General features: G+C 41.1%; 5 protein-coding genes across 18 annotated transcripts; 3 read left to right on the top strand and 2 right to left on the bottom strand.

The window, feature by feature from the left end:
- Nucleotides 1-1,070: 1,070 nt before the first annotated feature.
- On the top strand, nt 1,071-4,516 carry LOC125204692 (Insulinase (Peptidase family M16) family protein). Of its 12 annotated transcripts, none has more exons than XR_016132475.1 (6): nt 1,071-1,293; nt 1,505-1,549; nt 1,674-1,725; nt 1,897-2,219; nt 3,882-3,933; nt 4,157-4,516. XR_016132475.1 is itself a non-coding variant. In XM_089060348.1 (4 exons), exons 1-4 carry the CDS (start codon nt 1,171-1,173, stop codon nt 1,962-1,964), a joined length of 288 nt encoding a protein of 95 aa, XP_088916474.1. In that variant the 5' UTR covers nt 1,071-1,170; the 3' UTR covers nt 1,965-4,516. The 12 variants fall into 12 exon arrangements, 1 of the variants encoding a protein (XP_088916474.1); XR_016132473.1 differs by having other exon boundaries at nt 4,095-4,516; XR_016132471.1 differs by adding an exon at nt 3,678-3,792 and having other exon boundaries at nt 3,882-4,516.
- An 855-nt stretch (nt 4,517-5,371) lies between these two features.
- On the top strand, nt 5,372-8,965 carry LOC125205322 (transmembrane protein, putative (DUF288)). The gene is made up of 4 exons (XM_048104182.2): nt 5,372-6,132; nt 6,407-7,646; nt 8,011-8,137; nt 8,227-8,965. Exons 1-4 carry the CDS (start codon nt 5,676-5,678, stop codon nt 8,692-8,694), a joined length of 2,292 nt encoding a protein of 763 aa, XP_047960139.1. The 5' UTR covers nt 5,372-5,675; the 3' UTR covers nt 8,695-8,965.
- A 51-nt stretch (nt 8,966-9,016) lies between these two features.
- GUN5 (magnesium-chelatase subunit chlH, chloroplast, putative / Mg-protoporphyrin IX chelatase, putative (CHLH)) lies at nt 9,017-14,075 on the bottom strand. Its single transcript, XM_048104181.2, has 4 exons — nt 12,303-14,075; nt 10,225-12,027; nt 9,668-10,144; nt 9,017-9,574 (listed from the first exon to the last, which is right to left on the bottom strand). Exons 1-4 carry the CDS (start codon nt 13,782-13,784, stop codon nt 9,197-9,199), a joined length of 4,140 nt encoding a protein of 1,379 aa, XP_047960138.1. The 5' UTR covers nt 13,785-14,075; the 3' UTR covers nt 9,017-9,196.
- Nucleotides 14,076-15,256: 1,181 nt separating this feature from the next.
- Nucleotides 15,257-17,351, bottom strand: LOC125208456 (amino-terminal glutamine amidohydrolase). The gene is made up of 6 exons (XM_048108078.1): nt 17,213-17,351; nt 16,716-16,821; nt 16,522-16,599; nt 16,266-16,396; nt 15,915-16,039; nt 15,257-15,579 (listed from the first exon to the last, which is right to left on the bottom strand). Exons 1-6 carry the CDS (start codon nt 17,302-17,304, stop codon nt 15,419-15,421), a joined length of 693 nt encoding a protein of 230 aa, XP_047964035.1. The 5' UTR covers nt 17,305-17,351; the 3' UTR covers nt 15,257-15,418.
- Nucleotides 17,352-17,425: 74 nt separating this feature from the next.
- On the top strand, nt 17,426-19,813 carry LOC125208454 (DTW domain-containing protein). 3 transcript variants are annotated; one of them, XM_048108077.1, is made up of 3 exons: nt 17,426-17,771; nt 18,235-18,578; nt 19,784-19,813. In XM_048108077.1, exons 1-3 carry the CDS (start codon nt 17,426-17,428, stop codon nt 19,796-19,798), a joined length of 705 nt encoding a protein of 234 aa, XP_047964034.1. In that variant the 3' UTR covers nt 19,799-19,813. The 3 variants fall into 3 exon arrangements, with proteins under 3 accessions (XP_047964034.1, XP_047964031.1, XP_047964033.1); XM_048108074.2 differs by lacking the exon at nt 19,784-19,813 and adding an exon at nt 19,345-19,758; XM_048108076.2 differs by lacking the exon at nt 19,784-19,813 and adding an exon at nt 19,248-19,283.
- Nucleotides 19,814-20,374: the final 561 nt, after the last annotated feature.

Below are 20,374 nucleotides of genomic sequence, written 5' to 3'. Positions count from 1 at the left end.
TGTAGAATAGAGATTCGGTAACTATTTATGTACTCCCTCCCTCCCAAGATAAGTGACTTACTTCTTTTGGGCACGGGATTTAAGGAATGGTATTTGAATAAGTTATAGTGGAGAAAGTAAAGTATAAAAGAGGGAAAAGTAGAGGAGAGAAGAGAGAATAAAGTAGGTGGAGAATAAATTAAGAGAGATGACTTTTTGCTAAAAATGAAAATAGGTCACTTATAATGGGACACCCCAAAAAGGAATACAAGTCACTTATCTTGGGACGGAGGGAGTAGTTTATTTATATTCCATTTATAGATTATAATTAGTTAGCCAATCAGCTTAGCTTTATAATTAATTACAAAATTATTTAAATAGTTTAACTAGGACGGGCTAAATATACCAAAATATCGCATTTATCGTATCGAAAAAAATATCGAAAATATTGAATTTGCGGTATACCGCAAGTTGCGGTACGGTATAATACCTTACCGATAGATTTCGGTACGGTAAAGGTATAGATTTTACTATACCGCAGTATACCGCAATATACCGCATTTACGATATTTGCCAAAAAATCGATATATATTATATTAAAAATAGTTAATATGTCCCTAACTCTACTTTCATATTTTAGTTCAGCCGTCCCCAACTCTAAACACACTCACATAGAGATGCAAATCATGTCCACTGTATAGATTTAATTATGGTGTAGTTTTAATCTTTTGGACATTATTTAAATAGGTGAAATTTTATTTTATATATTTGACTATAATAGAATTTTTTTTGGCATGAAACACAGGTACAAAGGTATGTCATACCTTATTTTAGTATACCGCAATATGGTATGGTATACCGGATAGACGATATGGTAACGGTATCAGAAATAATCATTGCGATATACCGAAAAATTCGGTAAGATATAGGTATTACATTTTCTCATACTGCAATTTGCGGTACGATATGCGGTATGACATTCTCGGTGCGATATACTGTACCGTGTCACCCCTAAGTTTGATAGATAATTTATTTATATTGGAGTTATATCATTAAAAAAGATTTAAAATGATGTTGTTATGATGTTCAACAAAAATTTGAAAAACCAGGAAATATAACCGGGCGCGGAACCGGTGGATAGTTGAATTCAGTGATCGCAATCGACTGAATTTGCACTTGGCGTTGGGAGTAATGAAACAGGAAGATGAGATATTGAAGGCGCGCAATGATAAAAGAGAGTATCGAAGGATTGTTCTGCAAAACAATTGCGATGCGGAAACTGACAAGCTCCGTAATTTATGGTTGAGAGTTTTGGTTTGTATTTTAGGTTTCGCGGAAATCTGAAATTGATTAGGCTATTTCTCAATTTTGTTGTTTGGCTTGGATTTTCCTTCTTTATTTGAAATGTGCTGCTTCGATGGATGCTCGTGTTGATTCTGTTCAGCATTTTATCTTGCAGTTTCTCGATTAATCCCCTTTGATGCTTTCTTATTGCCTCTGTTCCCCCTTATCCATGTTATCTCAGAGAACCAGAAAAAGTTTGCTATCTGATGTCTGGCGGATGAATCAGGTACTTTTATAATTTGCTATCAAGTCTTTATAGGTTTTCCAAATTTAATTGCAGGGATGCATTTATAAATAATTTATTTGAAGAGAACTAATTAGTTATTTACACTTGTTTCTTATAAATACAGCTTCGGAAACATTTAACTGTGAAAGACCACCCACACCACAAGTACAGTACAGGTTGGTATTGGTAGCTTCATGTTAAATGTTTTTGATCACCAAGCTTCATCACCTTATTTTTTTGTTGTGGATAGAGAAAATTATGCTCTAGTACGTAACAGTATCTATCATTTTATCTTGGTCCTTGACGCACCCTCTTATTATCTATGATCTTTTGCAATGCACATGCAGGAAATTGGGATACTTTGGACGTCTGGCCAAAAGAAAGAGGATTGGATACTAGAAAAGAGCTTCTGTAGTTCTATAAGGAATATTATTCAGCCAAGCTCATGCATCTTGTGATATATGCAAAGGGTAGTAGATTGATAACTGACTGTCACCTGGTTACTATGGTCTTGGCATGCTAAATATATATGAACTTATGTAGTTGGATTGGTTTAGATGGCTTCGATAAATGTGAAAGCCATGTCCAGAGCTATTTTGAGGATATCTGAAACACAAATAGAAGCTTTATCAGTTTCCCTGGCCAGCTTTGTGATTCAGAAAGCCTTCAGGTACTGTTGGAGCATCTTTATCAGTAACTTTAACCTACCGAGTGGCAATATTTATTTTTTTCTTTATATGATGATTAACTGTGAGTATGAACCTCTGTGGGAAGATTATTTGGAATGTTTCAATGTTTTGCTCCTTTTAAAACTACAAATTCTGAGTGAGATCCACAATTTATTTCCTTTATTTTTTGTTGATAATAAAGGCCTCACTTGTTGTCATTACCATCAAATTACTACAACAGTTCCATATTTCAGCTCCTCTTGGGCATCTGTCTTGGTTACTGTTGCAGTATAGAATCATGAAATGACATCAACGAGTCATTTGTCAATTATTAGTGCACCATTTTAAAACTTTTAGCCCATTGAGATGACAGAGCTTGAAATGTTACTGTGCCACCTTTGCATGGTTATGTATTAAAGAGTAGTGTCATAATCATTTCCCCTGAAATTCTTTTGTTGAAATGTAATGTTTAATTGCTAAAACTAAGTTTGGTTAAATGTGCAATGTCTCTACTTTGTAAGAAAATAGATTATATCTTCACTGTCTAGTGTCTATTTCTCAAATTCTTGTAAAAGCAGTTTTAATCAAGGAAGGTCACATGTTGAAATTTGTATGGCCAATAACACCGGGAATTCGTCATTACAATGAAGGACCAAGAAGTTATCGGAGTCACTTGATTGGTCATGAAGGAGAAGGATCTTTCTTTTACATCTTGTAAAACTGGGTGTTGTTGAGCTTCCTTTCCATGCATGTCCCCACTCCCCCTCACTGACTTGCTGGTAGGAAAAAATGTCATTAGACTTTTGTTCTGTGCTTACCCCCTCCATCTCAGCCCCAACCATATCAAAATAATTTTTTAATGATAAACTGGCACTCTTATCAGTTAAGTTTTCTGGCTTGTGGTGCAGTTTGAATCTTATCGATTTTGTATTGAGCTATACATATTAGGTGTTGGGATTATTTCTGCAGAACTCATCTGTCATATATCTCATGAATCTCATGATTTACAGATTTAGTCATTCCATGTATTGCTCTATGGATTTTTATGCACTAGTAGGATTTTGATCTACTAAGTAAGAAACAAAATTGTACTACATTCTAAGAGACAACGTAGTTACATAAAGTGGAAATCTGTAACCAAAAATGCATAATCAAACTCTATATTGATTAGTTCATTCAAATAAATTACTTCTACAACGCAGAAGGCCTAAATCCTAGTGATGAGAATTCTGCACTTGTCCACTACATTCAGGTATTGAGAAAAATTCTTGGAATCCTGCCAGCCAATATCTCAAGTCTTTCACAGGGATATGCTTATGTCGTTTCTTTATTCATTTTTCATTAAATAATGAGTTAATAGCCAAGAAACGAACCCCTGGAAACAAGCCAGATGTTCTTTTAAGTTAAATGTCAGCTGTAGAGGCACGGTGTTTGAACATTACTACTTTTGTAACATGTAGGTGCACCAGGACGATTTCAGGCTAAATGTGACACTTGAACTTTTTGCTGTGATAGCAAAGCAACCTGCATTTCACCAGCTTAGATCAGTTGGTTATATTACTAGCTTATGCAGATGTAGGAAAAAAACTCCTGCATTCTATGTTCTTCCATTGTATTGTGTGAATTTTGTATCATAACAAGCGCTCACATTTTCCTGACTGTAGCAATGACTCTGGTATCCGAGGTGTACTTTTCATTATACAATCAACTGTCAAGGTAAAGATTGCATTGTTTATAAACAGTTTGTGAATAGTTTATTTTTGTCTAACTGGTGATAGGTAAAATATTTACATGTTTGTAGTTACTAAAATAAAACATCTATTCCATTGCTTGACTATCTTTGTAGAATCTATTTAAATGTGCATATATTCGTTTAGTATGCACAGAGCTAAAGAATACATGCCTTGAGCTGCCACTACTACTGACTACTTGGCATTAGTTGTGATGGTGGAACTGCGGCTGCTGTTGCTCATCAATAGTGGCGGATCGCGGAGGAAGTGCTGCTGGTGTTGGCTGTTGAAGTCGGCATCAGAGAGAGGGTGCTGGTCCATCCGAGTGGTTTGAAGGTAGTGAGAATGAAACCTGCTGCTATTTTCACTCCAATATCCAACATTGGGAAAGACTAAAAAATTTGGCTTCTTACCTACATGAGTGTGTGTATATGTATAGATAGAACTGGTTTATTTGGCCTAATGTAGTGATTGGACATTGACTTTGTGAAATAGTATGATTTTTGTTATGGAACAAGATGTACAGTTATATCGATTTTGGGGAATAAGTAATTAAACCTAAAGTATCAGTCGTTAGTCTTGCCTAAATACTAATGCTAGCTAGTGTCCTTTTCTTCTTTCCCAGCGTAATGAATACTATAGTCTTCTTGAAGCAGACAATAAAAGACTGTTTATTTGACTACAAATAAAAGACTGATTATTTGCTTCTCGTTTCAGCTAACTCATGACTAAATTATTTTCTAGCAGACAATAATTAGAAACTTAAAATTGTCAAAGTCTACCCGAGTATTTACGTGCTCGCTTTCTTTGCACGATACATGGTGATGGAGCATTCCATTCTAATTCAACAAAATTTTTCTGTAAATTTTTTGGCTGCCATTGATGGCAGTGGCACCATTCTTTAATAATCTTAGTAAGTATGTATAGTTGCTAGCATTAAATTGAGGATTTCGGAAAAGAATTTTATAGTCAAGTAAAGTCTCAAACTATTACCATTATAATAAGTTTGGTTCAATCACTAATAACTATACGAGAATTTTGAACTCTAATTTCTTCCAATTTTCCAAAATTGCAAAAACATTAATGCAACCCAACTAACTACAAAAAAACATCCTTGTTCAGATCTTTTTAACAATCCCCGCCCCACCCAAATCTCACTGCTTAAATGATTCACAAAAAAGGTAGTATTGGTTTGGTTGAAATACCATTAATCATATACGTACAACTTACTTGGCATAAGATAAGGTGAACAAAAAATTAATACTAGTAATAGTATTTTTTTGCAATAGCCCATCGTCAAATAATTAGTTGATACATCACCATCCCACATCAAATCCAACCATCGCAAAACCAATCAAAATTATTCCAAAATGTTAAATACTTAAAAAAGAATAAAAATGAAACTTAGCAAGTGACGATACCCCCAGCCTGTACTTTATCATTGCTTCTTACCAAACTGTAGTTACAACTGCCTGTCTTAGATTCAATCTTAAGGCAAAACCAGCTCCACTATCCCCTTTTCTGTCGGCAGCTCTCCCCACCCCCTCTAACGAGATTCAGACCAAACAACAAATCCACACTGTAGTCAATGCTACACTGAATTTCCCAAGACTCAAACTTTTTTCTTTTCTCACCGCCACACCATTTCCCTTCTTCTGTCTCTTGGTTTCTTGGTGGGGGTTTCAAAATTCAACTCTTTACACTCGAATTGATTGAACCCCCGAAAATATGCTAGTCCAAGATCGCATTTTGCCCACTTCTGATTCGCCCAAACTCCACAATCATCGCAAACCCTTTTCCATTACGTCCAAGAATCTCGATCTATCCACGTGGGCCTCCGAGAATCTCTACAAGATCGTCACGATTCTCCTCCTCATCGCCACCGTCGCCGCCCTCTTCTTCCTCCGCAACTACTCCACCGCCGGCGGTGACGCCGCGGCGCTGCTCTGCCTCCAGTCCACGCAGTCCCGCACGATTCATCCCAAGTTTCCGAATATTAATTGGAACTCTATCGACCGCATTGTTGACAAATCCACGCCGTTTGCTAACTTTCGATCGGAGAAATGGATCGTCGTCTCTGTAGCGGATTACCCTTCCGATTCTTTGAAGAGAATGGCTAGGATTAAAGGATGGCAAATTCTTGCCATCGGGAATTCTAGGACTCCCAAAGATTGGGAATTGAAAGGTATTGCATTCAATTCTCAGCTTATGTTACTGATTTGAGCTGGATTTGCTATTTCAGTTTCCAAGTGTTTCCTTGTTAAGTTTTAGATGGCATTGATCCTTTTTCTCTCTGTGTATGTGTTATAATTCTCAGCTTAAGTTAGTAGTTGAAATTGAGCTAGTTGGATTTGCTTTGTTAAGTTCTAGATGTATGTCACTGATGCTTTCTATTTGTAAGTTAATATCGCTAGATCGAATCTTTTAGGATATTGAGCTGTATTCTGTTGCTTCAACAGGGGCGATTTATTTATCATTGGAAACACAAGCTCAATTGGGGTTCAGAGTGGTTGATTACTTGCCTTACGATTCATATGTTCGTAAAACTGTTGGTTACTTATTTGCCATCCAACACGGTGCTCAAAAGATCTATGATGTTGATGATAGAGGCAACGTGATAGATGACGATATAGGAAAGCATTTTGATGTTGAGTTGGTTGGTGAGGGTGCTAGACAAGAGGTTATTTTGCAGTATAGTCATGAGAATCCCAATAGGACCGTTGTGAACCCTTATATACATTTTGGGCAGCGGTCTGTTTGGCCGAGGGGGTTGCCGTTGGAAAATGTGGGTGATATTGGCCATGAGGAGTTCTACACGGAGGTCTTCGGGGGGAAACAGTTTATACAACAGGGTATTTCCAATGGGCTACCTGATGTCGATTCTGTATTTTACTTCACTAGGAAGGCTTCTTTGGAGGCGTTTGACATTAGGTTTGATGACCGTGCCCCTAAAGTGGCATTCCCTCAGGGAACAATGGTGCCTGTCAATTCATTTAACACGATATTCCATTCGTCTGCATTTTGGGGTTTGATGCTTCCTGTGTCGGTTAGCACAATGGCCTCTGATGTCTTGAGGGGGTATTGGGCACAGAGACTTTTGTGGGAGCTTGGTGGATACGTTGTGGTATATCCACCCACTGTTCATCGGTATGACAAAGTTGAAGCATACCCTTTTTCAGAGGAGAAAGATCTTCATGTGAACGTGGGGCGTCTGATCAATTTCTTGGTGGCGTGGAGATCTAGTAAGCATAGGCTGTTTGAGAAAATCTTGGAGTTGAGTTACGTTATGGCCGAGGAAGGCTTTTGGACGGAAAAGGACCTGCATTTCACTGCTGCTTGGCTTCAGGATCTTCTTGCTGTCGGTTACCAGCAGCCTCGTCTGATGACACTCGAATTAGACCGGCCAAGGGCAACCATTGGTCATGGCGACCGGAAGGAGTTTGTTCCTCAAAAGTTACCATCTGTGCATCTTGGAGTTGAGGAGATCGGAACAGTGAATTATGAAATTGGGAACTTGATTCATTGGAGGAAGCATTTTGGGAATGTAGTGCTCGTGATGTTCTGCAGCGGACCTGTTGAGCGTACTGCATTGGAATGGAGGTTACTATATGGCAGGATATTCAAAACAGTTATTATATTATCTAAGGAGAAAAATACAGATCTTGCCGTGGAAGAAGGCCAATTGGACTATGTTTACAAGTATGTGATTCTTAACTCTGATTTCCTCTCTATGTGCTCCACTTTTGTTACTCTTTTCCCCCTTAATTTGTATGTAACTCTATATGTGCAAAGGACCGCAACTTAGTTAAGAAACAGCTCGTCTAGAACTAAGTCTTGTCAAACTTCTCACTGTAGGCTACGAGCCTACGAGGCTTTCTTTTTGTCGACGTTTCTTTGCTGAAGCAGAGGGCAAAAAATCTTAAGCTCACTAAACTCAGTAGAAAACAACATTTTGCAACATTCTGATCATTTTTTTATCTTACATTTTGTACGCTTTTTGGTGAATGAGGGAAGCTTGTGATCTTCTTAGTTCTCATTTAGATAATCTCTCTATTGTTTTCAGGTATTTGCCAAAGGTTTTCGAGAGATACTCCAGTGCAGACGGCTTTCTGTTTCTGCACGATGATACCATTCTTAATTACTGGAACTTGCTCCAAGCTGACAAGTCTAAGCTCTGGATCACAAACAAGGTAAATCTTTGATTTTTCACTCAAGTATGCATGATTGACTTAGAAAAACTGGTGATCTCGCCCCATCTTATAATAATGGATGTGTTTAGGTGTCCAAGTCGTGGACAACTGTCTCGGTTTCTGGGAACTCGGATTGGTTTGTGAAGCAAGCTGATATGGTGAAGAAAGTGGTTGCTGCAATGCCTGCTCATCTTCAAGTCAATTATAAAGAGAGTGTAAAAGATCACCAAAACCTCGTAATCTGCAACTCGGAAGTGTTCTACATCCCCCGACGTTTTGTTGCTGACTTCACTGATCTTGTCAATCTCGTGGACGAGATGGACGTCCATCACAAAGTTGCTATACCAATGTTCTTTTCAGCAATGGATACGCCTGAAAACTTTGACTCGGTACTCAACTCAATGAAGTATAAGCAGAAGCTACAGAGCAACTCGACGTTGTTCTACTCTCCCGAAGCCCCTGCCATTCACCCCTGGAGTGTGACGAGCGAGCACGACTTCATCAAGCTGATCAGAATCATGGCAGCCGGGGATCCTCTGTTGATGGAGCTCGTTTGATGTCGAAAATAAAGTTAGACTTTTTTCCTGCAGTTATGTATTCAGTTTCATCGACAATAAATACATACTACACAAAGTTTTTGTTTGTACTAATATTCTTTCAGGAGGAAGAAGGCTTCCTTTGTAGATTTTGTATTTTGGAAGCATTGCTTAGGTGTAGATCTTGCCTAGAAACAGTCAGTTTTGCTTTGGTATGTTTTCTTGGAAAATGTAATGTGTACATTCGATTTAATGTTCATTCTTACAACATATTACATGTTGCTTCCACCAATTTTTTGAATTTTTGGTGTCTCCAAAATGATTAGAATGATGCAGCAAATGCTTGTGTGATAAAGTTGAAAATTTATGTGAAATCAGTATCTTGATATTGCTACAAAGAAGCAAACCAACAACCCTGTGGAAAATCAATACAATGAGGGCAATTGGCAAAAGAATTCAAGCAGACAGAAGAGCCTATTGTTATTTGCAGTGGAGAGTAACAGTTCTGTTTTGAATGTGAATCTTAACGATCAATTCCTTCAATCTTGTCTTCAACTTCAGAGTAAAGCTGCCTTAACTTCTCAATGTTCTCTTCAGAGGTTTCCCAGTATCCTCTCCCGTTGGCCTCCAAGAAAGTCTGCAGCAGCTTCCTGAAGGAGTTGGGGTTGGTGCTCATCAGCCTGTTCAGCATCTCCTCGTCTTGGATGAACGTCGTGTTCGCCTCCTCGTACACCCAGTTGTCTACCTGTCCCGACGTGGCGCTCCACCCTACAGTGTTGGTCAGCCGCTTCTCGATCTCCCGGACCCCCTCATACCCGCTTGACAGCATCCCCTCGTACCACTTGGGGTTCAGAAGTTTCGTCCTCGCGTCCAGCCTCACTGTCTCCGACAGCGTACGCACCTGCACCATCACCATCACCACACAAAGCCATCTCAGCCAAAACAGATACAGTTTTCATGGCTATGGTTAGAGCATATGGAAACTAGCTATTACCTGTGCATTGGCTGTGGTGGTGTCTGCAATGTATGCACTCGGCTTCTTTCCGTCTTTCCGCAGGTTCTGCACGAGGTTCGTGGGGTCCGAATCAAAGTAGTGGCTAACGTCGGTGAGGGAGATTTCTGAGGAATCGAGGTTCTGGAAGGTGGCGTCGGCCGTGCTGAGAGCCATCTCAAAGATCTTACGCTTCTCGGTCATGCCTACACCGGGGGCGTCACTGTCAAAGGCGAACGACTTCCGGCTCAGGTACATATCCTGCAGCTGCTTCTCGTCATTCCACGAGGAGTTCTCGACTGCAAGGTTGATGTTGGAGGAGTAGGAGCCAGAGGCGTTCGAGAAGATGCGCGACGCAGCCTCCCTCACCTCAACTCCCAGCTCCTTGGCCTGCTCCAGCGCGTGCTTCCTCACGTAGTTCTGCTCCACTGGCTCATCCAGCTCTGCCACCATCTTCACTGCCCGGTCAAGAAGATTCATCTACAAAATGTAAAGCCTTGTTAGCAAATTAGGTCATGTAGTGTGATCGATTACACAGAAAATTTTAGACTCTTGGATACCTGGTTGATGAAGAGGTCTCTGAAGACACCGGAGCAGTTGACAACAACATCAACCCTAGGCCTCCCGAGCTCCTCGAGGCTCACTATCTCCACACGGTTCACACGTCCGAGCCCATCAGTCACCGGTGTGACTCCAATCATCCAAAGAACCTGAGCCAGAGATTCACCATATGTCTTGATGTTATCAGTCCCCCACAGCACCAAAGCAACTGTTTCCGGATACTTCCCTCCGTTGTCAATCTTCTGCCTCTCGAGCAGCCTCTCCACGACGACCTTAGCACTCTGCATAGCCGCAGTGGTTGGAATGGACTGTGGGTCCAAGGCGTGGATGTTCTTCCCTGTAGGCAACACCTTCGGGTTTCTGATGGGGTCCCCACCTGGCCCTGGCTCCACGTACTTCCCTTCCAGAGCTTGCTTCAAGCTCCCAACCTCATTGTCCGCCACAATCAGCCTCAAGCATTCTCCCAAGAACTGGAATAGCACTCTCAGCTTCTCTCTGTCTGCCCTGTAAAACTTGGTGTTTGATAGGTATTGAATCCATGGCTCATTCACACCAAAGCCAAGGATTGACGTCAGCTTATCAGCTACCTCAACAACCTGGCCTTTGCTGTTGGTGGATCTCTCCACAAACGCGGTGATTGCCCCACGTGATGCCTCAGTGATCTGCCTTAGGAGCTCCACATCACGTAGGACTCCCTTGTCACTCCCTCTGTAGATATCTTCGATATCTCTTCCCACAGTCTGAGCCAATATAGACGGGAGAGATGTAATCTCCTCCTCTGCTCGGTCCAACGAAGCAATGTTAACTAGTGTTGCCACTGCCTCCATTGCAGTTGGAGGCTCACCAATGACATGAAGGCCACAGGGTAGCAGCCTTGATTCAATCTCCATGATCTTTGCATACACCTTTCCTACGACAAGATCACGCTCTTTCTGAGCAAGCTCGACTCCCTCCTCGGGTAGATCCACGTCCTTGTCAAGATTGCACTGCTTGGCAGTGCTGATGATGGAGCTCACAATCTGCTGGCCACGGCCCGAGTCCTTAAGAGACTGGTACGAAGAGATCAGCTCGCTGAGCTGCTTGAGCCCTTTGTAGAGGCCAGCATTTTCAGCAGGAGGGGTCAGGTAACTGATGGTGTTTGCATAACTACGCCTCTTGGCCACTGTAGCCTCAGATGGGTTGTTGGCAGCGTAGTAGTAGATGTTGGGGATGTTCCCGATGAGGCTGTCTGGGAAGCAGGCATCACTCATGCCTACTTGCTTCCCGGGCATGAACTCAAGGGACCCGTGGGTGCCAAAGTGGAGGACCGCGTCTGCCTTGAAGATCCTCTCCACATACGAGTAGTATGCAGCGAAACCGTGGTGGGGGCTGGCGGATTTGGAGAAGAGGAGGCGCATGGGGTCTCCCTCATAGCCGAAGGTTGGCTGCACACCGATGAAGACATTCCCGTACTGCTTGCCATAGACAAGGAGGTTCTCCCCGTCCGAGTTTAGGTTACCGGGGGGCTTCCCCCAGTTCTCCTCAAGGGCAGTGGCGTACGGAGTCAGCTTCTGGTACTCACGTACACCCATCTTGTAGACCACATTGAGGTTGGGGCTGTTGAACTGCGCCTCCTTGTCGTGGATGATCTCCTCGATCAAGGCTTCGGAAGTCTCTGGAAGACCGTCGACATTGTATCCGTCTCTCTTGAGCTCTTTGAGCACAGAGTAGATGGAAGTGAAGACATTCAAGTAGGCTGCAGTTCCTACATTGCCTTTGTCTGGTGGGAAGCTGAATACAGTGATTGCTAGCCTCTTGTCTGCCTACAACACAGTCATCATGATCATATATTATGATAAGTACATCTTACACTCAATGATAGAGCCAGCATCTCTCTATCTCTCTCTCCAAACTACTCAAGAAAGAGATAAGTAAACAATGCTGATTGATACACAAGGCCTAATTTGTTGAGGTTCTATGCACAAACTACTTTGATCATCTTATTCTTCTAATATTGCATAAGACAGCAAGCAATACAAAATTTTTTAAGAGCATGTGATCCATAGTAAGTAGCATATGAAATAAATTCAGTAGGTACCTTTGTTTTCCTCTTCAGTTCAGCCCATCTGATAGCTCTGGTGCAGAGCTGCTCCACTCTCTTGTGAAGAGCATGTGATTTCCCTGTCCTTGGATCCCGGCCCGAGAAAACAATAGGCTCCATGCCACCATCAAGCTCAGGGAGAGCTACCTGCAGAGCCACCTGAATAGGGTGCAGCCCCAGGGTGCTGTTGAGCCACTCCTCCGTCGTCTGGAACACCAACGGCAACGCCACAATGTAAGGCACGTCGAGCTTCATCAAGGCCTCCACGGCCCTCGGGTGGTCCTGTCTGGCAGGCCCCCCAACAAGAGCAAAGCCAGTAAGCGACACAACCGAGTTGACCATTGGCTTCTTGGTCACCGGATCAATGAAGTACCTCTCCACAGGCCCAGAGAAGTCGAGCCCCCCAGCAAAGATCGGTATCACCTTGGCTCCTCTAGCCTCAAGCTCCATGATCACAGCCACATAGTGGCTCTCATCACCAGTCACAATGTGACTCCTCTGCAAAACCAGCCCAATCACAGGTGCATTCTTGCTCTTGAGCTGCTCATTGGCATCTCTTCTCGTCGCATACCAATTCAAATACTCCTTCACATCATCATACATACAAGGAGCCAACGGGTGCCAAATCCCACTATCCAAGTACAGAACAGGATCCGAATACCCGATATTCGCCCCCTTCAAGGCCGGCACATATGAGCCCGAGATCATCTTCAAGAAGTTCACCAAATTATCAGGTGATCCCCCGAGCCAAAACTGCAGGCTGAGAATATACAGCCTTGCATCCTGAGCCTTATCACTAGGCAGATACTTCAACACCTTAGGCAGAGTTCTGACAAGCTTCAACATGCTATCAGCAAAGCCTGCATTCGATTTGCCCTTCTTCTTGAAGAGCTGGAAGAAGGGGCTTTTCGATTGGCCGAGCTGAGACATGCTGAAAGATCCGAGCTTGTTGAGCCTCATGACCTCAGGCATTGATGGGAAGACAAGCACAGCATCGAGCCTGTCTCTCTCCTTCTCCACAGCAGTCTTCACCTTCAATGCGAGCTCCTCCACGAAGATGAGTGATCCGATGAAGATGTTGGCATCTTCGAGGTCCTTGCAGAAGCTGTTGTAGTTGTTCACGTCTCTGAGCTCCTCGACGAGGTAGCCCACGAGCTCGAAGGAGGCGTACTGGTTGCTCTTGTTGAGGGATTGCACTGCTGCTGTGAGGGAGGATTGGTACTGAGCCTCGAGGACGACATACACGACCTTCACGGTGGTGAGGTTCGATTTCTCAGGCACGATTCTGCGGACTTCCTGCGTGGTCTGCGTGAAGAGGCCGTTGCCAATGGCGGCGCATTTGAATTTCTGGTTGGTTTTGGCGGCGCTTCTCTTGGGGAGGAAGGAGTGGAGGAGGTAGTGCTTTTGTAGGAGAGATGGGACCTTCACTGCTTTGGAGTTTGGGAGTGTGAATGGCGATGAAACCAAAGAAGACGCCATTGCTGCAGGAAACAGAGCACTGTGTTTCTTGATTGAAGAGACTGATAAAAATGGAGTCTTGATTATATTAACAGTGGGAGAAAACAATGGGGAAATTGTGTGTGTATATATATGTTAGTTGTTCTTGAAGGAGGAGAATTGATTGGAAAAAACGGAGTAGGGAATGGAAATCTTGAAGGAAATTCAAGAATTTGTGGTGTTAATTTCTTTCTCAAACTCTCCCCTTGTCTGGGGAGAGGGAGTGTGGTTAGCTTTTTATAAAATTGTGGTGGTTTTTGAGTTGATGGTGAGAAGAGGGACACGTTTAAGGGGGGGGTGGAGTGGCTTACTTGTACTATGATTATCTTGTAGGACATTATGATGAAGCTCCTCGCGCTCTGATTGGTTGAGCTGGATTACATCGAATTGCAGATGCAAGAAAGTGTGGATGAGAGAGGGACTGTGGGTGCTTATTCTTGTGACCCTCCTTCAACAACAGGCTTCATATCTTTTGGGTCCCAGAATACTTTAATTTTTTGTTTTTACATGTAAATCAGCAATCGTTTAATGAATGCATGATTTATTTTCCACCATAACTTGGGCGAAATCTTTTTTTAGTGAGTCGAACATGTAAGATAGTAGTAGTTGTTTAATGAACAGATAAACTTGGCTCAGCTTCAGTTTCACGAGTTGTTTATAAAACAAGTTTAATTTTAATTTAGCTACTTGTCAATTTTATTCCAGGCCACTTGTTAGAGAGAAATATCTGCGAGCACTAGCAACAGCAATAACATTTTTTAAGTTTGTAGTAATAATCTTGATTAACCAACCATAATTACCATCATAACTTTACAAAACAACCACCTAAAATTGCACGACTTAATTTAAGCAAATCCACACTAGTAAAAACAAGATGTAGTAAAATTTATCCCAATACCAATATCCATAAGTAGAAGATGAATAGCTTTTATATATTGGGTCGAAGCCATGATTTCAAATTGCAGGCAATGGGCCGCTGCCGGTCTAAGAACATCTCCAAGAGTGCGCTAAAATCTAAAATGGGATAGGTACTTAGCTCTAATAGTACTCAAAAACCCAATCTTATTGTTGGTTTCTAAGGAAAAAACACCTATCTTTAGATTTATACTAATCCAAAATCTAAAAGTTTTTCAAATTTTGTGAGGAAAAGATGGAGTACATTATATAGATAATATTCTTTTAAGTTTGAATTTAGTGTAAATGATTGGAGTAAAATCATGATGTAACATATACACTAAAATGGGTTTGAGCTTAGTGTAAATGTTTAGAGAGGCTTTAATCATCAACAAATAAAACCCATTTGGGTTCGACTGTATTTGTGTCTTGTTTAGACTTAGTTCTGCAGTTGTCAAAAACTAGGCTGATTTGTTGAGGAACCAATGTATGTTTCCTTCCCTCAACAAATGTAAAGCAGCATTAAAAAATTTCACATTTGATTCAAATTTGGACGAAAATACAGCAATTTTCAATTTTTCATACAAACTTAATATAGAAACATTTGCTTGTTGTTGCTACAGTCATCCAACAGTGTGTCGAATTTCACCTCTCCATTAGGTATTGACCCCATACAAGTTACACAACAATCTACTTCACACAGTCTAAAATGATTTCACCAACTACAATGGAATCTGAGAAAAAAATTCCTCAAGTTTACTCTCCCCAACTAGCACTCCAAGTTTTTGGGTCAAAGCTGTGTCGACTGCATCAGCTCCTATGCTCTTTACGACATTAAGAGAGGACATTGCCATGTACTCGTTCAAGTTGTGGGCCGTTCCATCTGTCACAGACAAAGACAGTTAAGGATACCATTGCAGAAGAATCGAGCATGTTCACTAAAAGAAACTACCCTTCACTCAGGTTAGGAAATACACGCATTAAATTGCTTCGACTCTGCTTAAGTTCGGGGGAAGGTCTTGTTTTCCATGGGATTATGTTAATTTTCAACCATTGTGAATATGATTACGGTTATTCACCTGTTCTTGAACAATTAGAAAACAGAACAGGGTCATAAATCAACTTCTTCAGTTTATCACATTTAGATAATGGTGCCATCTTATGTCCATGGTTATAAATAATTGACTCTGGAAGCAAAAGGCAATGGAGGACTTCTACCTTCAGCAGTGATAACATCATATGAAGGCGGCGTGGCAGTCCAGTTTCCAGAAGGATCTTTCATGTGGCGTCTGTCTGATGCGAATGACTTCAAGAAGATCGGAGCATGTACAATCCGGAAAACCCTGAAATTATTATCAAAGCAGCATTCTCAATCAATCAAAGATTCACAGAGGACCCCCAACATGCAATGAGACTAGGATTGGAAAGCATTTTTGTGGAGACAACCGGCCTCGATTTGTGTTGTATTTGCGACTATACCAGCAGTGATTTGAAGAGAAATGAACACCCAGTTATGCTCTGTACTTTCTATGCACTCGATAGAGTTACGGATTCAAACACATAACTCACCTCTGGAACTCAGAAAACAGCTGAAATGAAGGCCGAATAGTTTCTGCTACATACGTGGGTAGTGGAGATGGAATAGGAAGATTAGAATCTAAATCCCACACCAGATCAGGCAAGCTGGTTTCCTTCCTTCTCTGTAACAGACACCATGAAACAAGAAGCGACAACAATCATTCTTCTAGCTATCCACACAAAGACCTACATTGTTCGTCATACAGTTTGTCCATCCTCACAAGATAACACAAATCAAGATTCTTACTTGTACACAGATAACATGATAATCCCACAGAATCACCCCATCTGCTCTGTGGCTCGCCCTCTGGTGCCATAACGGAATCTGATAAAGAACTCTCCCATTAAGCAATGCAAGGATCTCAAACAAAGTGTGCCCTTCTATAATTTCAGTAGTCCACCATTTCAGACAACGTGTAAAATCAAACAACATTTACTTGCCTGATTCTTTTCATTGGAAATGAAAACTATGAACAGGTCTGAACCATCGGGTTTAGCCGTCCCATCTTCACTCAGCTTCTTACAAAGCAAGTATATATTCTCTTCACTGACAAAAGAAAATAAAAATAAAGAAAACTCACAAAATTCGTTTTCTTAGCTCGTAGAAAAATCAGATGAATTCCACGCTGACTGACATGAATACAAATAAAGTGACCAACATAGTTTATTGGCATTTTCTTACTGATTACACATACATATATTGAATAATGCAATCAATCATTTTTAAAAATGTCATAGTGGAAATCATTTCAAGAGAGACACAAAAAAAGGAAATTGCAACAGCTACGAATCACAAATTAAAACTAGTAACGATAATGATAATCCTGAACTCCATACACGAAGTAAAAATTCGCACAAGCGAGTATTCAGAGAGTGGTAGAAGCGTAAACCCAAAAACAATTTTTTTTAAAAAAAAGCGGGTCAAAATCAAAATTTACCAGTAATAAGGAGTGTGCTGGAAACGAGCAATTCCCAAAGGGGCGGCAACTGGTGTGGAAGAGGACGACGATTCCAAATTCAAAGTCGCCATCTTCAGCTTCTCGGAGATTTTTCCCCCAATTTATATCACAAGTAAATGGGCTTTTGTTTCGAGCAAACAGCCCAATCATTTCTTTTAACATATCGCTGGTTCGTATCTGTACACTAGCCCAATGGACTCGCCTGAAGAGACCTCCTCCTCAGCCGGCGACGGCGGAGATGTTCGCCGGCGAAGGACTTGCACAGACGGATGCGGCCGCCCTATAAACGTGTGCCTCTGCCACGCCCTCCCTTCAGCTCCCGTCCACACGGCCACGCAGGTTGTCATCCTCCACCACCCCCACGAGCGCCGCCACAAGCTCGCCACCGTCCCCATCCTTGCCAAATGCCTCCGGAACTGTGAGATCATTGTCGGACGCAAGCTGAAATACGGGCAATCGGAGCTTCTGGATTCTCTCCACGATCAAGCAACAGAAAACCCTAATTTGCCTCTCCCTCGAGCTGTTTATCTCTTCCCTGGTATGGTAGTTTTGCTCTCGTGTTTGAGCTACTGCAGTTGAATGTTGTATGTACCTTGTGCTTCATGGTTGTACATTGTTTTGTTCAATCTTGTGAAGCCTAAAACCATCTTAGCAGCTGCTCTTTGTGTTTTTTGCCATAACTAATTGGATACATAAAGTAGCATTTGATTTATTATTACTACGGTAAAAAAAAGAGCAAACTGGTTGTCTTGATTCTTGAATTTGTTTTTATGTTTAACCCCAACCATTTGAGAACTTATGTTTGTGAATGACCCTCCACCATCTGCTTATTACTTTTAGCTCCTGCTGATTAAGAATTTGAAATTTTTCATGCAAGATTATAGGTTGAATGATATAAGCCATATTGCTTGAATTTTGTGGGGAATATTTTTTTTACTGCTTTTCTATGCTATGAACATAGTAGTTAGAGTTTTCTGGTTTTGATGGGAGTGTGTGTGCAGGTCCAGATGCACTGCCATTTGGAGAAGTCAGTCGTATGCATTCCTCTCTCGATGATGCAGGCAGGGGGGGTCTTGTTCTAATTGTTTTCGATGGAACTTGGAAGCATGCCAAGGAAATGCTGGTTGCAAGTTTATCGTTTATATCCAAGTTTGCTGTGCCAGTTTGTTTAGATTTTGATGCTGCAGCAGATGGTGGCACTATTTTTGACTCGGAGTTGATTCTAAGGAAAGAGCCGTTTGCTGGGTGTGTGAGCACAATGGAGGCGGTTGCCAGGTGTTTACATGTACTTGAGCCTGATGGCCCTGATATTGCGTCAAGGATCATTGAAGTTTTAAGAGCTATGGTTAGTTTCCAAGCTTGTTACTTGAAGCCCTTGAGGCCTAGAACTAAGTTACTGAAAAACGAGAATGAGAATGCAAAAAAATCTCTGTTACCATAATGTCATCAAATTGTTATATTTATGTGGCAATGATGAATTTGCATCTTCAGTCTCTGTTTCATTGCTACTTTTTCTTGGTAATTGTAGTTTAATTGTTGTATGTTTCCACACATTCATATGGATAATTAAGATTTCAGCTATGGAAATAAAATGTTGGGCAATAATCTAATGTTTGCTGCAAGAAATACATATAGTATTTGCTGAACATTTCACATCAGTCCCTGATTCCTGCTTCAAGAAAACTACTCTGAATTGCTTTATATGATTGCACTATCGTGTCTTAATTGGTGCTGGAAATCATGTGATATGTGGGCATATAATAAGCTTCATGCCAACTTACCCTTTTGATGAAAGGTTTCGAATATCTTTCTGTTGCCACCTACCTTTGCAGTCTAATTTGCTGATTAGGCAGCAGTATGAATTCGAAAGCATGTATCTTTCACTCCCGTTACAGATGGTTGACATTTCGTACATACGTTACATAAATTCGCATGTTTGCTTGGCTGGACCTTTCATGTGGTATGGTTGTGACTTGTGACTGATTAATAGTTAAAACATCTTCCTTTATTGAAGTTGAGGGCCTGCATTGGATAGGTGGTGGAGGTGGTCCTCATTTTGCTTTTATCTTTTCTTTCCTTTATCCCATAATAAGTGTGTCTCTTCTTCGAAGTTCTGGTCTAGCCATCTTTGTTGTCTCCATGCTCTGGTACACTGCCTCAGCAGCTTGCCACTGCTGCCAACACGAGGAAGTCAAGATAACGAGCTGAGATGGCTCGTTTTAGGACGTCTTGTTGCATTTTTGTGTTGGAGTTCTTGTAAAACTGGCTTTGGAAGGAAATGTGGATCAATAGATGGATTGATTTCTTGTAGCAATATCTGCTCCCCCGGAACCAACTGCGCTAAGCCCCTGCGGCCGATGGATTGATTTCTTGAATTACATTTGGTGAAGATTTAAGCACTAGTACTAGTTTTTATTGATGCACTAGATAGTAGATTTCTAATTAGCTGACCATGTTTCTTATCTGTTTTATGTATTTTTCTTGTATTAGATGTTTCGAAAGGTGATGTTTTTGCTTATTTAACATTTACTAAATTGCTAATGTATGCAGCAAATAATGGAGTAGTATACTAGCCAGCTTGTAATGAATGACCCACCACGCTCTCCTGTCGCCAACATCCAGTTAAATGTGATTACACACTCAATAATGTGAGTCTACTTATAGAAATACTATGGCTAAAGCTAGAATTCAGATAACGGTAATTTTACAACATATCAAATCTTAGTACTAATAATTTCATAAAATCACGATAATCGCTAATCAAAAGAATAACAACGTACATCAATTAGTAAGAAAACAAATTTGATTTAGTATTCATATAGTTAGTGCATCCTCTAGGAGAAAATAGATAGGGAGTAGTATAATTAGTGTGGTCAAAAGAGAAGCATGAATCCGCAGTTTTTGTTGTTGAGTCCATGGGAGACGTCATTTTCGGACTGCTAAAGCCGCCGACCAAGCCGTCCAACCTAAATACACTATCTCTCTTTCAACTTTCCACGATTGGAAACTTCGAATCATTAAATTAGATTTACAATAATATTCATAAATATAAATGAAAATTGAAAATTGAAAATGGAAAAAATGAAAAGTTTACAGATTATTAAGGGCTATAAATTATGAAAATGTGCAATGAATTACAAA

This window comes from Salvia hispanica, chromosome 6 (genome assembly GCF_029641045.1).
Source record: "Salvia hispanica isolate PSC_SH4W2 chromosome 6, Shi_PSC_v1, whole genome shotgun sequence".
Classification (NCBI taxonomy): Eukaryota; Viridiplantae; Streptophyta; class Magnoliopsida; order Lamiales; family Lamiaceae; genus Salvia; species Salvia hispanica.
The sequence above is the reverse complement of the archived record's forward strand: the minus strand, read 5'-3'. Positions and strand labels throughout refer to the sequence as shown.

What these genes read in the sequence shown, in the direction of transcription:
- LOC125204692 (XM_089060348.1), top strand. Translation starts at nt 1,171, where the DNA reads ATGAAACAGGAAGATGAGATATTGAAGGCGCGCAATGATAAAAGAGAG. An exon ending in ATTTATGGTTGAGAGTTTTG is followed by an intron (nt 1,294 to 1,504) that starts GTTTGTATTTTA and finishes ATGTTATCTCAG; the next exon opens with AGAACCAGAAAAAGTTTGCT. An exon ending in ACACCACAAGTACAGTACAG is followed by an intron (nt 1,726 to 1,896) that starts GTTGGTATTGGT and finishes ATGCACATGCAG; the next exon opens with GAAATTGGGATACTTTGGAC.
- LOC125205322 (XM_048104182.2), top strand. Translation starts at nt 5,676, where the DNA reads ATGCTAGTCCAAGATCGCATTTTGCCCACTTCTGATTCGCCCAAACTC. An exon ending in CAATTGGACTATGTTTACAA is followed by an intron (nt 7,647 to 8,010) that starts GTATGTGATTCT and finishes TATTGTTTTCAG; the next exon opens with GTATTTGCCAAAGGTTTTCG. An exon ending in AGCTCTGGATCACAAACAAG is followed by an intron (nt 8,138 to 8,226) that starts GTAAATCTTTGA and finishes GGATGTGTTTAG; the next exon opens with GTGTCCAAGTCGTGGACAAC.
- GUN5 (XM_048104181.2), bottom strand. Translation starts at nt 13,784, where the DNA reads ATGGCGTCTTCTTTGGTTTCATCGCCATTCACACTCCCAAACTCCAAA. An exon ending in AACTGAAGAGGAAAACAAAG is followed by an intron (nt 12,028 to 12,302) that starts GTACCTACTGAA and finishes ACTGTGTTGTAG; the next exon opens with GCAGACAAGAGGCTAGCAAT. An exon ending in GAGACCTCTTCATCAACCAG is followed by an intron (nt 10,145 to 10,224) that starts GTATCCAAGAGT and finishes TACATTTTGTAG; the next exon opens with ATGAATCTTCTTGACCGGGC.
- LOC125208456 (XM_048108078.1), bottom strand. Translation starts at nt 17,304, where the DNA reads ATGGCGACTTTGAATTTGGAATCGTCGTCCTCTTCCACACCAGTTGCC. An exon ending in CTGTTTTCTGAGTTCCAGAG is followed by an intron (nt 16,040 to 16,265) that starts GTGAGTTATGTG and finishes TAATAATTTCAG; the next exon opens with GGTTTTCCGGATTGTACATG. An exon ending in TGATGTTATCACTGCTGAAG is followed by an intron (nt 15,580 to 15,914) that starts GTAGAAGTCCTC and finishes TGTCTGTGACAG; the next exon opens with ATGGAACGGCCCACAACTTG.
- LOC125208454 (XM_048108074.2), top strand. Translation starts at nt 17,426, where the DNA reads ATGGACTCGCCTGAAGAGACCTCCTCCTCAGCCGGCGACGGCGGAGAT. An exon ending in AGCTGTTTATCTCTTCCCTG is followed by an intron (nt 17,772 to 18,234) that starts GTATGGTAGTTT and finishes GTGTGTGTGCAG; the next exon opens with GTCCAGATGCACTGCCATTT. An exon ending in TTGAAGTTTTAAGAGCTATG is followed by an intron (nt 18,579 to 19,344) that starts GTTAGTTTCCAA and finishes TCTTCTTCGAAG; the next exon opens with TTCTGGTCTAGCCATCTTTG.